Genomic DNA, 15,854 nt, shown 5'->3' with positions numbered 1-15,854 from the left:
AGGGCTCTGGAGAGAGAGGGCTGTGTGTGTGTGTGTGTGTGTGTGCGCGTACACACACACACACACACACAGCCATTCCTCATCTAGTTTCGTGTAGCCTTTTAAAAATTAAAATCTCGCTGAGTACAAAGGCAGTTGCATCATTGCTTGCACGAAATAATAAAGTGTGCAGCTATAGCCGTATAAAATTCATTCATTCAATTCGTAGTGCTCCCTTCTTCCCAAAGGGTGCATATTGCCACAATACTTTACATTCCAGAGCACAGTGAATCACCATTGTTCCAGAAACGCATTTGGTCGTGCGGTGCAAGCTCTCCTAAAGCGTGTTAACTTGATCATGGTCAAGATTGACCAGTATCTTTGAGCCTATCTGTTTCTTGCAGCACTTGATCAGCCCGGGCCTTGTCCTCAGCAAACAGCTCTGATCCATTGGATTTTATCACCACTGCGTTGATGTCTGGACGATGGACTCTCCCTCCCCTCCAGCTCCTCCTTCCCAGCCTCATTGTTAACGTCTCCATTCATTATTATGCTGCAAATCTATACTTTGCTCACTTCTTAAATCCTCTTCCCAATGTTACTCTGCCTTGGGCATTGGAACCTCAGGAGGAAGGCGATTTCAAAGCTGAGGGGAAGCTCTCTGTTGAAATCCTGCACTGTGACTAGCTTACCAATCCTTTTGTTGCTTTCCTCTCACTGGCTTTGGGGCGGATCAGCATGGAGTGACTCCTAATTAGCTCTTTGGGAGAGTAAACCCAAGGAGAGTTCGGCTCAAGGAGATAAAAGCAGGTTTCGAAAAGAACAGCAGATGAAGGCCCAAAAGGTGGGGGTGGGAAGGAGACCGGGTGCAAAGGCAGCAAAGGACTTTGCATTTCAGGGTTTTTGTGTGTGAGGTTGCGGTAAGATGCAAAGAACCGTAGAGTCCAGACTTTGCAGTTTGGTGTCATGCAGTTTGGCCAGATGATCAGCTCAAGCCCAGGTGTCTGGCTACTGCATTCACAACGCAGTATTCGCAGTCCACCAGCCCACCACTTCAGCCTGTTTTGTATGATGGGGAAAGCCTTGCCTAGATTTTGTCTTCTTTCGGATTTGCGTCCAGAGTTCTGCCAGGTGGCTGTGCAAACGGAGAAAGGTTTGACATTTTCTGCGCAAAACTCTTCTGCGACCGGTCTGCTGCTTCATCCACTTCATTATACTGTTGAGGTGACCCACCCTCTGCAAATGTGAAATTATCCTCTTAAGATAACAGGGCACTTATTAACGAGCAGCAAGCATGAATTCAAACACACCCAGGGCTGAGTCACGCATGGCACTAGTCCCCCGCCTCCGAAGCTTGGTGGCTCTCAGCAGAATGAGCAAGCTGTCTCCATTTGGAAGTGCCGTGGTTCTGAATTGACATTGGATGATACGGCAGTTCTGCCGGGGGGGGGGGGGGGAGGCAGGCATTTGATCTGTGATGGCTCATTCACATGTGCACTAAGTGGCGGCTTGCTGCTGTAGATAAGGAGCAGTGAACATGCATGTGTGAGCTAGTCCTTAGTGAAGGCAAGACTCTTGTTCTTTTGGGATTCTGTGAGGGTGTCTGCCTTGCCTGCATTTTAATTTTTTTTTTTTTAAATCATTTTTCATTTAATGTGGAGCTGGGGAACCTTTTTCAGTCTTGGAATTCAGTTTGCATCCCCATGGGTCATATGCCCGTGATGGGCATGGTCAGAGGCAGTGTTAGAAATTCCCCTGGTGCGTTTTGCGACTGGCACAGGTCCAGTTGTGACCACATGGAGGTCTCTGGATGCCAGGTTCGCAACTGACACCTCCATGTGACTGGCCCCTCCTGTTTTCTTAAGAAAGTAAGCAGAAGAGCTTATTTATTGCATTTATATCCCACCTTTTCCTCAGGAGTACATGGCTCCTCCCCCTCCTCAGATAAACGTTACAACGACCCTGTGAGGTACGACAAGAGGCTGTGATTGGCCCAAGGTCACCCAGTGAGCTTCCCTGGGGATTTGAGCCCCGATCTCCCAGCTCCTAGTCTGACACTCTAAGCAAGGCACCCCCAAACGCAGCCCTCCAGATGTTTTGGGATTACAACTCCCATCATCCCTACTTACAGGACCAGTGGTCAGGGATGATGGGAATTGTAGTCCCAAAACATCTGGAGGGCCGAGTTTGGGGATGCCTGCTCTAAGCGCTATACCACTCTGGTTTCCTAAAGTCCCTCTGCTATGGGGCAGCTATATGAATTAAGTAGGTAAATAAATATGGGGAAAGCAAAATGTCACTTAGAGAAGTATCTGAAATATTTTCCTTGAAGCTTGAACTTGTTTTATTCTGGATTTTATTTGGTGTTTTAATGTGCTGTAAACAGCTTTGATATTTATTTTTTTTAAAAAATAAAGTTGTATAGAAATGAATAGCAATAATAAATTAAATTGCAAAAAAAGGTGCCTAGACCAGGGTTCGAAATTAGCAGGGCGCCGGATGCATTTTGTGCCTAAAGATTCTCTGTTTGTGAGCAGCTCAAAAAGTGTGGGTGCAATTTTTTGTGCCTGGCTGACGCTCAATGTATGTGCTTTGAAGCCTCAAAGTATATGTTAAGGAGAGACAATATGTTAAAGAATTTAACAATTAAGAAGAGTTTGGATTAAAGAGTAGAGTGTTTTGAAAACTGAAGTATGGTACCAATATTGCTATTGTAAACATCAAATTAAACATGTATTTACAATTTCTTCTAAAATTGTGAAATTAACAATGTGTCACTTATGTGATTTGCATATTAGTTCATGCTTATCAAAATAATAAATAAAGTATTGTGTCCCCCACAATGGCGCTCATAACCCAGGTACCAGAAGCCATTTGGCTCCTAGCTTTTCTATCTCAGTTTCTAACCCTGGCCTAGACATTTCGCTGTGGTGACTTCAACCTAGCTTTAAGGTGCCATTCAGTGATTGGCTTATATAACTTGAGTTTCTAACATTGACCAGAGCTGTGAATCTTAACCTTTTGTACAGTACAGTGGTACCTCGGGTTACAGACACTTCAGGTTACAGACTCTGCTAACCCAGAAATAGTACCTCGGGTTAAGAATTTTGCTTCAGGATGAGAACAGAAATCATGCGGTGGCAATGGGAGGCCCCATTAGCTAAAGTGGTAGCTCAGGTTAAGATGAGTTTCAGGTTAAGAACGGACCTCCAGAACGAATTAAGTTCTTAACCTGAGGTACCACTGTAGACTACATTTCAACCATGCAAAAGTCAAGAGTTTTCGGTACCTGCACACCTGTCTCTCCATTCAGGTGAGCAAGAGTCATTATCACAGTTCAAGAGCAGCTTACAGGCAGGCAAAAGCACTCATGGAGGCTGGTGACATAGGGCTGGTAAGATGTGTGGTCTGAGGAGAGGCATGTAGCCTAGGCAGAGTCCTGAAAGCCACAGAGAGAGTTCTGGAGCTCTATAGTTGGCCCTCCAGACCTGAGAGTTGTACACCCTTGATTTAATGAATGAATGTGTTATGGTAAAAGAAAAAGAAATCAATGTAAATGGCAACGAAACCTCTTAAAGGAGAGAGCCCAGGCAAATGGAAAAATAGGGCCCTGTGTTAAAAATGTATAGGGTTTCTTTTCCATTTTAACAGCTACGCCTTACGGACCTCACCGTGAAATAATGGCAAGGTAATCAATGGCTGGAACAGTTTCTAAAAGGTCTTGAAGGAAGAAGAAAAAAGCCTACATTTTGTTTGTATGTGTGCCCTAGGAGTCTTCAAAAGAAATAAAGGAAAGTCAAGCTAGCATGATGCGTTCCAGGTTTCTTTTCTCCTAGGAGGTAGTTTTTTGGGGTAAGCATTGTGGGGCTGAAGGGTACACCCCAAGCCTTAGGTTCACCTCCAAGAGGTGTTTTAGGTTTAACGCTGCCTGTATCCTGATTTGCAGGATGAGTGCGAGCCACAGGTTTCGTTTTCTGTTCGAGCAGTACAGTGGTACCTCTGGTTGCGAACGGGATCCGTTCCGGAGGCCCGTTCGCAACATGAAAAGAACGCAACCCGCAGTAGCGCGTCTGCGCACATGTGGGTTGCGATTCGCTGCGTCTGCGCATGCACGTGATGTCATTTTGTGCTTCTGCGCATGCGCGAGCGGTGAAACCCGGAAGTACCGTATTTTTCGCTCTATAGGACGCACTTTTTTCCCTTCAAAAATGAAGGGAAAATGTGTGTGCGTCCTATGGAGCGAAGACGCCATAGCCCCGCGACCCTCTCCCGGCTGGAGAGGTGACGGGCGGCTATGGCAAGAGCCTCAATAGCCGCCCGTCACCTCTCCAGCCGGGAGATGGTCGTGGGGGGCTGCTTTAGCCCCGCGACCCTCTCCCGGCTGGAGAGGTGACGGGTGGCTATGGCAAGAGCCTCAATAGCCGCCCGTCACCTCTCCAGCCGGGAGAGGGTCGCGGGGGGCTGCTTTAGCCCTGCGCGCGCTCTCCCGGCTGGAGAGGTGACGGGCGGCTATGGCAGGAGCTTCTATAGCCGCCCGTCACCTCTCCAGCCGGGAGAGCGCGCGCGGGCACCCCGCGACCCTCTCCCGGCTGGAGAGGTGACGGGCGGCTATTGAGGCTCTTGCCATAGCCGCCCGTCACCTCTCCAGCCGGGAGAGGGTCGCAGGGCTGCTGGAGAGGTGATGGGCGGCTATAGAAGCTCCTGCCATAGCCGCCCGTCACCTCTCCAGCCGGGAGAGGGTCGTGGGGGGCTGCTTTAGCCCCGCGCACGCTCTCCCGGCTGGAGAGGTGACGGGCGGCGATGGCAAGAGCCTCAATAGCCGCCCGTCACCTCTCCAGCCGGGAGAGCGCGCGGGCACCCCGCGACCCTCTCCCGGCTGGAGAGGCGACGGGCGGCTATTGAGGCTCTTGCCATAGCCGCCCGTCACCTCTCCAGCTGGGAGAGCGCGCGCGGGGCTGCTGGAGAGGTGACCGGCGGCTATAGAAGCTCCTGCCATAGCCGCCCGTCACCTCTCCAGCCGGGAGAGCGCGCGTGGGGCTGCTGGAGAGGTGACGGGCGGCTATAGAAGCTCCTGCCATAGCCGCCCGTCACCTCTCCAGCCGGGAGAGGGTCGCGGGGGGCTGCTTTAGCCCCGCGCGCGCTCTCCCGGCTGGAGAGGTGACGGGCGGCTATGGCAAGAGCCTCAATAGCCGCCCGTCACCTCTCCAGCCAGGAGAGGGTCGCGGGGGGCTGCTTTAGCCCTGCGCGCGCTCTCCCGGCTGGAGAGGTGACGGGCGGCTATGGCAGGAGCTTCTATAGCCGCCCGTCACCTCTCCAGCCGGGAGAGCGCGCGCGGGCACCCCGCGACCCTCTCCCGGCTGGAGAGGTGACGGGCGGCTATTGAGGCTCTTGCCATAGCCGCCCGTCACCTCTCCAGCCGGGAGAGCGCGCGCGGGGCTGCTGGAGAGGTGACCGGCGGCTATAGAAGCTCCTGCCATAGCCGCCCGTCACCTCTCCAGCCGGGAGAGCGCGTGTGGGGCTGCTGGAGAGGTGACGGGCGGCTATAGAAGCTCCTGCCATAGCCGCCCGTCACCTCTCCAGCCGGGAGAGGGTCGCGGGGGGCTGCTTTAGCCCCGCGCGCGCGCTCTCCCGGCTGGAGAGGTGACGGGCGGCTATGGCAAGAGCCTCAATAGCCGCCCGTCACCTCTCCAGCCAGGAGAGGGCCGCAGGGGGCTGCTTTAGCCCCGCGGGCGCTCTCCCGGCTGGAGAGGTGACGGGCGGCTATGGCAGGAGCCTCTCTGCTGCGCCTTTCCGCTGCTCCCTGACCTGCTCTTTGGGGCTGGTGGTGGGCTTCCCCCCGCCAGCCCCAAAGAGCAGGTCGAAATGAACCTGAAGCCTGGAGAGCGAGAGGGGTCAGTGCACACCGCCCCCTCTCGCTCTCCAGGCTTCCAAGGTAGCCGCCTGAACGCACCTTAAACGGCACCTTGTTTTAGAGCGGGAAAACAAGAGGGGGAAAGTTCTCCCCCTCTCTGCGCAGCGCCTCCTGCCACTTCGCTGAAGGGGCGCTGGGCAGAGAGGGGGAGAAATTTTTTTTCTTGTTCTCCCCCCTCTAAAACAAAGTGCGTCCTATTGTCCGGTGCGTCCTATGGTGCGAAAAATACGGTAACCCTTTCCAGTACTTCCGGGTCGCCGCGTGACGTAACCTGAAAGAACGTAACATGAAGCAGACGTAACATGAGGTATGACTGTATTATAAAACCACTGAGAGGAGATAGAATCGTGGAATTTGATATAGAGTTTGAAGGATATGATTGGGTGGGCCATCTGTCATGGATGCTTTAGTTGAGATTCCTGCATTGCAGGGGGTTGGACTAGATGCCCCTGGGGCGGTCTCTTTCAACTTTACAATTCCCTGATACTGTGATTCCTCAAGGCAGGATTGGAGGGAGCGAATTGACACATGTGAAGGGGGTGGGGAGGAAGCACACGAGTAACATGGCTTCTCACAGCTCATTGAGATCATGATTTGGCATTACATTTGAACTGCCCATAGGTTTCTGTAGGGCAGGTATGGGGAACCTGTCCCGTCCCCCCCCCCCCCAGCTCTCAGCATCTTTGTCCATTGCCCATGCAGGCTGAGGCCGATGGGAGTTGCCTGGATTCCACTTTATTACTGTTTAGGCATCAAGTTAAGACATCCCCCCCCAAGCATTTTAATGGTTTTCATTGAATAGAAGCTGGAAGCTTCTGATTGCTGTTTCCCTAGCTGTTTTATTTTTTGGGTTGCGCTGATTATGTTGTTTGTTTTATTGCTCTTAACTGGTTTGTTTTATTGCTTTGTTTAAAATTACATTGAAAACTATGCTGGGATAAAATGTTACCTAGGGTGGTATACGAATGTGTTAAATGCTTATCATAAGTCGTAAGTAGCAGCTTACAGGTACCGTACCGTACAACGGAATGAACTGTAACAGGGATAACCCACATCATTTGACGAGAGATAATCAAATGTGACAATATTTGACAGTGATTCTTAGATACTGTGTTTACAGTAGGTCCTTCCAGTAGGATATAATTGTTGCTTTACAAATTGCACCAAGAGTTGTATCCAAAAATTTTTAGTCCAAGCAGACCTAGTGAAACAAATGAACACAAGTGATTTGGGTTTGTTAATTTCTATGGGCCTACTATTAACTAAAACTTAATTGGATACACTTTTTTAAAAAAAACCACAAGATACAAGATACGATACAATAATCTTTATTGTCATTGTCCCATACAGAACAACGAAATTTAAAAAGAATATATACATAAAACATTCAAAACCAACAAGCCTGCTATCCCAACCTGGTTAGCCCCCTAAAATCTCTGATATCCCATTTTTAAAATACAATATACTCCCACATAGACTCCTTACACTGCGTTTAAAACCAAAATTTGGATAGAAACTGTTTCTCAGGCGGCTAGTCCTAGTCTTTATAACCCTGTACCTTCTTCCAGAAGGCAGAAGCTGAAAGAGATCATTTCCGGGGTGTGCACTATCCTGCACTATCTTTGCAGCTTTCTTATAGCACGGAAGTAATATAAACTTGGGTGCATAGTTTTTTTGTTTTTTTTGTTTTTATTTTTACATTTCTTACCCCACCTATTCTCCCAAATCGCTCAAGGCGGCATACACAATTATCACGGTTCCCGTTCTTTCTCTTGACAACCCTACGAGGAAGACTAGGCTGAGAGATAGTGACCGTCCCGAGGTCATCCTTCGGACTTGATGGACAAGTGGTGACTCGAACCCTGGTCTCCCAAGATCGCACCTGACGCTCTAACCAACACAGCGCACCGACTCTTTTATCTACAGCAAACCACTTAACTACTTACAGGAGCGTTGATTTCAAGTTAGCACTTAACCATTTATTGTCTGTGTACCTCCTTTTCTCTTCAGGTCCAGCAGCAGCAGCAGCAGCAACAGCAGCAGCAGCAGACCTCGAATAAGCGACCCAGCAACAGCACCCCCCCACCAACCCAGCTGAATAAGATCAAGTATTCAGGGGGACCCCAGATTGTAAAGAAGGAGCGGCGGCAGAGCTCCTCCCGCTTCAACTTAAGCAAAAACCGGGAACTCCAGAAGCTCCCTGCCCTTAAAGGTGAGAAGGAGTTGTAAAGGTAAAGGTAAAGGGACCCCTGACCATTAGGTCCGGTCGCGGACGACTCTGGGGTTGCGGCGCTCATCTGGCTTTACTGGACGAGGGAGCCGGCGTACAGCTTCCAGGTCATGTGGCCAGTATGACTAAGTGAAGCAGAGCAGTGAAACACTGTTTACCTTCCCACTGGAGTGGTACCTATTTATCTACTTTAACTTTGATGTGCTTTCGAACTGCTAGGTTGGCAGGAGCAGGGACCGAGCAACGGGAGCTCACCCCGTCGCGGGGATTCGAACCCACAGCGCCACCCATGTCCCTAGAAGGAGTTGAGTCGCCTTGAAATCACCGAGTTGGAAGGGACCTCAGGAAATCATCTGGTCCAGCGTTTTTTTAACCTTGCGTCCCCATATGTTGTTGGCTAAGCTGGCAGCAGAAGAGGGAGCTGTAGCCCAATGGCATCTTACTTACTTACTTACCTGGCAGGGGAGACACCTTGATCATGAAGGAGGTTTTCCTAGGGTGAGGCTCATCCATTGCACTAGCCACCCAGAGTGGCTGGGGAAACCCAGTCAGATGGGCGCGGTATAAATTATTGTTATTTGTTATTTTAAGGGCCCAAGGTTGAAGAACTCTGATCTAGTCCCAGGAATCCTGCTATAGCGCCCCTGTCAGGAATGGGCCACCCAGTCTCTGGCTAAGAACCTCCAGCAGAGGAGAGTCCAGGTTGTAAGCAACAGTGCATTACTCAGCAAGTGTTCTTGCCCATAATTACAACACCAATGTACCTACAAGGACTTAGTTATATTTTTGGCAGAGGCTGATAAGTAAGTGCTGGTAAACTGGTCTAGGATTAACATTATCCAGGTGGAAGATGAACAATTGGCCCTTATCTTTAGCTGAAAAGGTAACAGGAAGATTGAAGGTTATGGGAGGTTAAAAAAGCAAAAGGAAAAAAAGGATGGCTTTGACACAGTTTGGTTTGAATCCACAACAGACCTAAAAAAAGGTAAAGGTAAAGGACCCCTGACAGTTAATTCCAGTCTCAAATGACTCTGGGGTTGCGGTGCTCATCTTGCTTTACTGGCCGAGGAAGCTAACGTTTGTCCGCAGACAGTTTTTCCGGGTCCTGTGGCCAGCATGATTAAGCAACTTCTGGTGAAACCAGAGCAGCGCACGGAAACACCGTTTACCTTCCCGCCGGAGCAGTAGTATCTACTTGCACTTTGATGTGCTTTCGAACTGCTAGGTTGGCAGGAGCTGGGACCGAGCAATGGGAACTTACCCCGTCGCGGGGATTCGAACCACCGACCTTGCGATCGGCAAGCCCTAGGCTCAGTAGTTTAGACCACAGCGCCACCCGTGTCGCTAACAGACCTAGTCATACTTTAATTCCTCCATCAACCCACGGTGTCCTACAGAGACACTCTTTTAAGTTAGGCTGCCATATTTCACAGCGAACATGCTTACAACAGCAGTAGTGTGATTCTGTTGCTGCTTGGCATCCATATGGGCAGAAAGCCATTCAGTAGAAATACTTACCCAAAGAAGGGAGTCCACCACGTTCCGAGACTTTCAGAACAGCCCGTACCCTTTCTGCTGTTAATCAAAATCACCTAATGCCTACCAGGCAGCGGCTAGTTAGCCTGCGTGACACCCAGGAAGGTTTCTATAGGTAGAAACAGGACTGATTCAGCTGTGAGTCATGCTGGTTTAAGCAGCTGCAGTGCTGAAAGGAAAGCAACTCCTGAGTCTGGGGAAAGCATCACGCTGCATGACAATGCTAAGGAACACCACCGCAGTTATTCTCCCTTCAGGTGAGGGGAAGAGCCAGGAGATTCTGCCATCACGTTGCAGATTCAGCAGCGTGAAGCCCAGCTCTCGTACTTGGAATCAAGTCATGGAAAGGAAGTAGCTTTGCATATTGAGAAGTCAGAAAGTGGAGAGCGTGAAGGACACAGATACTGGATATTGGCAAACCTGGGTGTATCTGGCATATTTATGTTGCCTTCACACAGTGTTGGAAACCCAGGTATATAATCTAATTGCCAAATGGCACCTTAAACCCAGGTTATGGTTGCTACAATGGAATGTCTGGGTTCCATTTTCCCCTGGTGAAGTTGATGATGATGATTATTCGTTTCATACCTATACTGCTTTATATTTTAAAGCAGCTTGCAACACATTAAAACATCAAATAAATCAATGCAGAATAAAACAAATCCAAGCTTTAAGGAAATCTGAAGTAATCCATTTATGGAAGGTGGCTTTCCCCAAAGCATCATAATTTGACATCTTCCAGCGTGAATTGGGCAGGTTTAATTTAGCATTGCCTCTCTACTGTCCTTCTTGCTTCAAACACTTTGGGGTGCTTTTTTTTTTGCCTCTCCACACTGTGCAGATCTCTCTCACTACATTCCAGGACATTGCGCTACGTTACAAATGGTGTGTCATGGGATTGCACTTCATGGAAGGATCACAAGTTCGTGTACCCAAAATATTTAGAGGAATTAAAAGACCTGAATTAGATACTCTGCTGCATCTCAAATGTAATAAAAGAAAGCTTTGATTCCTTGGTTAAGTGCAGGAATAGGCTCTGGAGGAAGGAATTGAAGGATATGGAAGGAGGGAAGACTGCTCAAGGCGCAGGGAGTGGAATGGCAAAGACGGCCCCTTGGCTGGTTGCTGTTGAAAACAGTATTTTAGATTACGGTAGATAAATCTTTGGTCTGATCCAACAGAACACTTCTTATGTTAGTGGAAAAAGTGTGTGTGTGTGTAGAAATATCCAAAGTACTTCATGTATGTTACCTCTGTAGTTGTTACAACAGCCTTGCGAGGTAGGTCATTGTCATCGTAATACCATATTACAGGATTGGGAGAGGCTGGGGTTGAGAGAGAGATAGAGAGAGAGAGCAGGTTGCTTGAGGTCCGCCAGTAGTTCATAGCAAAGGTGCATTGAAAACTTGGAGCTGCTGCTCATTATTTTACTTACTCCAGTCTCTCTCAGTGAGCATGCGCAGAGCAGAAGGACCATAAAGAGAGGCAAGAGAAAAGAGGCAAGAGAAAGGATAGCAATCCATCCCATTTTGATGTCAGGTGCTCCAAGTGCTTCTTCACACACAGCACGGTGTGGAAGCCGCTCCTGCAGAATTAGACAAATTAATGGAGGGTAAGGCTATCAGCGGGGACGTGGGTGGCGCTGTGGGTTAAACCACATAGCCTAGGATTTGCCGATCAGAAGGTTGGCGGTTTGAATCCCCATGACGGGGTGAGCTCCCGTTGCTTGGTCCCAGCTCCTGCCAACCTAGCAGTTCGAAAGCACGTCAAAGTGCAAGTAGATAAATAGGTATCGCTCCGGCGGGAAGGTAAACGGCGTTTCCATGCACTGCTTTGGTTCTCCAGAAGCGGCTCAGTCATGCTGGCCACATGACCCGGAAGCTGTACACCAGCTCCCTCGGCCAATAAAGCGAGATGAGCGCCGCAACCCCAGAGTCGGCCACGACTGGACCTAGTGGTCAGGGGTCCCTTTACCCTTTACCTTTAAGGCTATCAGCGACTACTAGCCACAATGACTATTGTTCCATCTCCACTGTTGAAGCCAGTGTGCCTCAGAATGCCAGTTTCTAGCAGTCACCAATGAGGGCACTGCTTTTGCACTCAGGTCCCGCTTGTGGGTTTCATGTGAGCATCCGATTGGCTACCGTGAGAATAGGATGCTGGAGTAGGCGCGCCTTTTGCCAGCTGCCAGGCCCTTCCTTGGTCCTTAGGCTCAACTGATGAGCTGCAGTGGAAAAAGAGGACTCTCCTTTTTTGCCTTCTCTCTCTGTTTCCTCAGATGCACCTCCTCACGAACGGGAAGAGCTCTTTATACAGAAGCTGCGGCAATGCTGCGTCCTCTTCGACTTTGTCTCTGACCCGCTCAGTGACTTGAAGTTCAAAGAGGTGAAGCGAGCGGGCCTCAACGAGATGGTGGAATACATCACACACAACCGGGATGTTGTCACAGAGGCCATTTACCCCGAAGCTGTTATCATGGTAAGGCCGAGCTTATGGCTGGGTTGTGCTTCGGGCGGTGACATCACTTAAACACTCCAAAGTCAAGAAAGGCGTGTTCTGTACTTCCAGGCTGAAAAGGGTTAATAGTGTGAGAGGTTGTGGGTACCAAAATGTGCACGGGATGCAGAGTGGGATTCTGTACAAGCTCGTCATTTCGATAGGTGTTATACAAAATGTGTTGGGTGCGTGGCCCTTCTGATAAAGCGGCACTGCGTTAAACTTGTGATCATCATCTGAGGTCCTCCTTCTTTGTGTGCCTGCTCCATCAGAGGCCCTGAAGATGGCAACATACGAACAGGCCTTTTCTGTTGTGGCTCCCTGTTTGTGGAATGTTCTCCCCAGGGAGGCTCGCCTGGTGCCTTCACTACATATCTTTAGGCACCCGGCGAAAACATTTCTCCCAGACCTTTGGCTAATTAAACAATCTTTGGACCGTTTGAACTTTATGGGTGGTATTGTTTTGTTTGTTAACTATGTTGTATATACAGTGGTACCTCGGGTTACAAACGCTTCAGGTTACATACGCTTCCGGTTACAGACTCCACTAACCCAGAAATATTACCTCGGGTTAAGAACTTTGCTTCAGGATGAGAACAGAAATCGTGCAGCGCAGCGGCAGCGCAGCGACAGCAGGAGGCCCCTTTAGCTAAAGTGGTGCTTCAGGTTAAGAACAGTTTCAGGTTAAGAACAGACGTCCAGAACGAATTAAGTTCTTAACCCGAGGTACCACTGTAGTTGTGTTTTTTAATATTGTAAATACATTAAGAAACAATAACGGCAATAACTTCTCAACTTTCCCAAACTTCTCAACTTCCTTATCGCATCTTCAGTTTTCAGTAAATCTCTTCCGTACGCTTCCCCCGTCATCCAATCCTACGGGAGCAGAATTTGACCCTGAGGAAGATGAACCTACGCTAGAAGCTGCTTGGCCACACCTCCAGGTAATACTATATAGAATTTGGCCGCACCCGGACCCTGTAATCGTCATCTGAGTCCCTTCCCCTTCTCCATGGAAGGTCAGAGCATGGCAACACGAGAAACGGCCTTTTCAGTGGTGGCTCCCCTCTTGTGAAATGTTCTTCCCAGGGAGGCACACTTAGCACCATCATAATTTACATTGAGGTGCTAGACAAAATCCTTTCCCCCCTTCTGCCCAGGCCTTTGACTTGTAATTATATGCGGCCTCCATCGGTGGGTGGGTTGCTTTAGTCCTGTCTTTTAAAAATGCGAGCGAGTTTTAGATTTTTCAATTTTGTTTTTATGCTTGTTTTAATGTACCGTATTTTTCGCTCTATAACACGCACCAGACCATAATACGCACGTAGTTTTTAGAGGAGGAAAACAAGAAAAAAAATATTCTAAACGAAATAGTGGATATATGATTTTTGTGGTTCATGCTGTGGCCACAGACATGTGATCTGACAGTGAGTTTGGAGTAGCCCAATGCAAAAATCCTGAGGATCCATGTGGATCTATGCTTTGTAACCACGGAGGAGGGAAGGAAGGGGAACCATGGATCCTCAGCTCACGACTGCAGCAGATCCCCCCCGCCACCCGCAGGCATTCGCTCCATAACACGCACAGACATTTCCCCTTACTTTCTAGGAGGAAAAAAGTGAGTGTTATGGTGCAAAAAATACGGTATGTGTCGCTCATGTATTATGTGGATCTGCTTGAGTTCCATTTGTAAATAAGGAAAAAAGTGACTAATAAATTTAATAAATAATCATAATTTAAATCTTGCTTTTCGTACATGATGGAACTCAAGGCTTCTAGCAAAGTTCCTAGTCGGTCTCCTAGGCAGGACAGATTACAGCCACTCACCTCTGCCCTCAGCACAGTTGCTGCATCATATTCATTTACACCATGCCCTACTTGGTCTCTTTCTTGGGTCGATGGAGAACCAGTGACTTGCTTATATGTGAAATGAGCAGCTACTTGGCATAAGCTCCTAGGATCTGAAAGAGGGAGCAGGAGAGAGCATGCTGATTTTTTTTCCAGACAGAAGTTCCAAGTGGTTTTCCTCCACCAGCCATCGCTGTTTAAACATTTTGTGGCTAGGAGGTGGGGCCCATGGAGGTTACTGCCTCTGAGATGTCCCAGCCGCCTTGGCTTTTGCTAGGGAGAAGGGCTGTAGCTCAGTGCTGGAGCAATGTTTTGCATGCAAAAGGTCCCAGGTGGAATCCACAGCAGCTGCAAATAAGTCTGTGGAAGACTCTCGCCTGAAACTCTGGAGAGCAGCAGTCAGCTGGTGCTGGGCTCGGTGGACCAAGGTTTAGAATCATAGAATCATAGAGTTGGAAGAGACCACAAGGGCCATCGAGTCCAACCCCCTGCCAAGCAGGAAACACCGTCAGAGCACTCCTGACATATGGTTGTCAAGCCTCTGCTTAAAGACCTCCAAAGGAGGAGACTCCACCACACTCCTTGGCAGCAAATTCCACTGTCGGAACAGCTCTTACTGTCAGGAAGTTCTTCCTAATGTTTAGGTGGAATCTTCTTTCTTGTAGTTTGGATCCATTGCTCCGTGTCCGCTTCTCTGGAGCAGCAGAAAACAACCTTTCTCCCTCTATTTGTTTAGCATAAGGCAACTTCTTCTTTTTTTTAAATAAATATTTTTATTGAACAAATTTAACAAATCAAATTATAAATCAATATAACCAATTAAATCCCCCCCTTTCCCCCCTCCCTCCCTCTCCCACCCTCCAAAGACTTCCCTCAGCTCCCCTCTCTGATTTGTTTATACATGTTATTCTCTGCATGTTGCAAAATTGTACATATCATTGCCTTATCTATCATACGTTCTACTAATAAATTTGTGGGTGTTTATTCAAAACCTGCCAAGGAGTCCAAATCTTTTTGTTGTTTTTTTGGATAGTTTGTAAAAAGTTCCCATTCTTCCTTGAAGTCACGGTTGTCCTTCTCACATAGTTTATTTTGCCAACTCCACATAGCTCATCAATTTTTCTTGCCATTGTTTTCTCGTTGGGATTTTCTCATTCTTCCATCCTTGTGCTAACAAGACTCTTGCCAGTGTTGTAGCGTACGTAAATAAGTTCTTTGCTTTTTCTTGGCAGGTTTTGTCCAAAATCCCTAACAAAAATGCTTCTGGTTTTTTTTTACAAATGTCATTTTGAACATTTTTTTCAATTCGTTATATTTCATCTCCCAATGTTTTTTTAACTTCTCTACATTCCCACCACATATGATACAAAGTACCTTCTTTTTCTTTACATTTCCAACATGTATCTGACCTGGTTTTGTACATTTTTGCCATTTTTACTGGTGTGATATACCATCTATACATCATTTTCATATAATTTTCTTTCAAAAGAGAACAGTCTGTAAATTTCAAGTCTACCTTCCACAGCTTTTCCCAGTCCTCAAATTGTATATTATGTCCTATTTCTTGTGCCCATTTAATCATAACTGATTTGATCTCCTCGTTTTTCTTTTCCCATTCTAACAGAATACTATATGCTTTCTTCAACAACAAGTTGGTGCTGGGCTTGAGGGACCAAGGTTTAGCATACAGCAACTTCTTAAGCTCCTGTGCAGTATGTTGATGAGACTTGAAACAGAATTATAGAGTTGGAAGGGACCACAAGGGTCATTTAGTCCATCCCCCCCTCCTGCAATTTTGCCCAACAACAACCCTGAGATTAATAAGAGTCTCGTCTTCTACCAACTGAGCTATCC

The 15,854-nt window shown here is 48.0% G+C and overlaps 1 protein-coding gene across 4 annotated transcripts in view; it reads left to right on the top strand.

Moving 5' to 3' along the window:
• Positions 1 to 15,854, top strand: part of PPP2R5D (protein phosphatase 2 regulatory subunit B'delta) — a 57,752-nt gene that overhangs the window by 15,417 nt on the left and 26,481 nt on the right. For 3 of the 4 annotated variants that reach the window (XM_080998149.1, XM_080998147.1, XM_080998150.1), the window contains exons 3-5: positions 7,901 to 8,102; positions 11,935 to 12,134; positions 12,986 to 13,096. In XM_080998149.1, the coding sequence (XP_080854275.1) occupies positions 7,901 to 8,102; positions 11,935 to 12,134; positions 12,986 to 13,096 (513 nt within the window). The remainder of the gene's footprint in view (positions 1 to 7,900; positions 8,103 to 11,934; positions 12,135 to 12,985; positions 13,097 to 15,854) is intronic. The other variant, XM_080998148.1, reaches the window with a different exon arrangement.

Source organism: Podarcis pityusensis (assembly GCF_964106645.2).
Source record: "Podarcis pityusensis genome assembly, chromosome: 3".
NCBI classification, from domain to species: Eukaryota; Metazoa; Chordata; class Lepidosauria; order Squamata; family Lacertidae; genus Podarcis; species Podarcis pityusensis.
The sequence above is the reverse complement of the archived record's forward strand: the minus strand, read 5'-3'. Positions and strand labels throughout refer to the sequence as shown.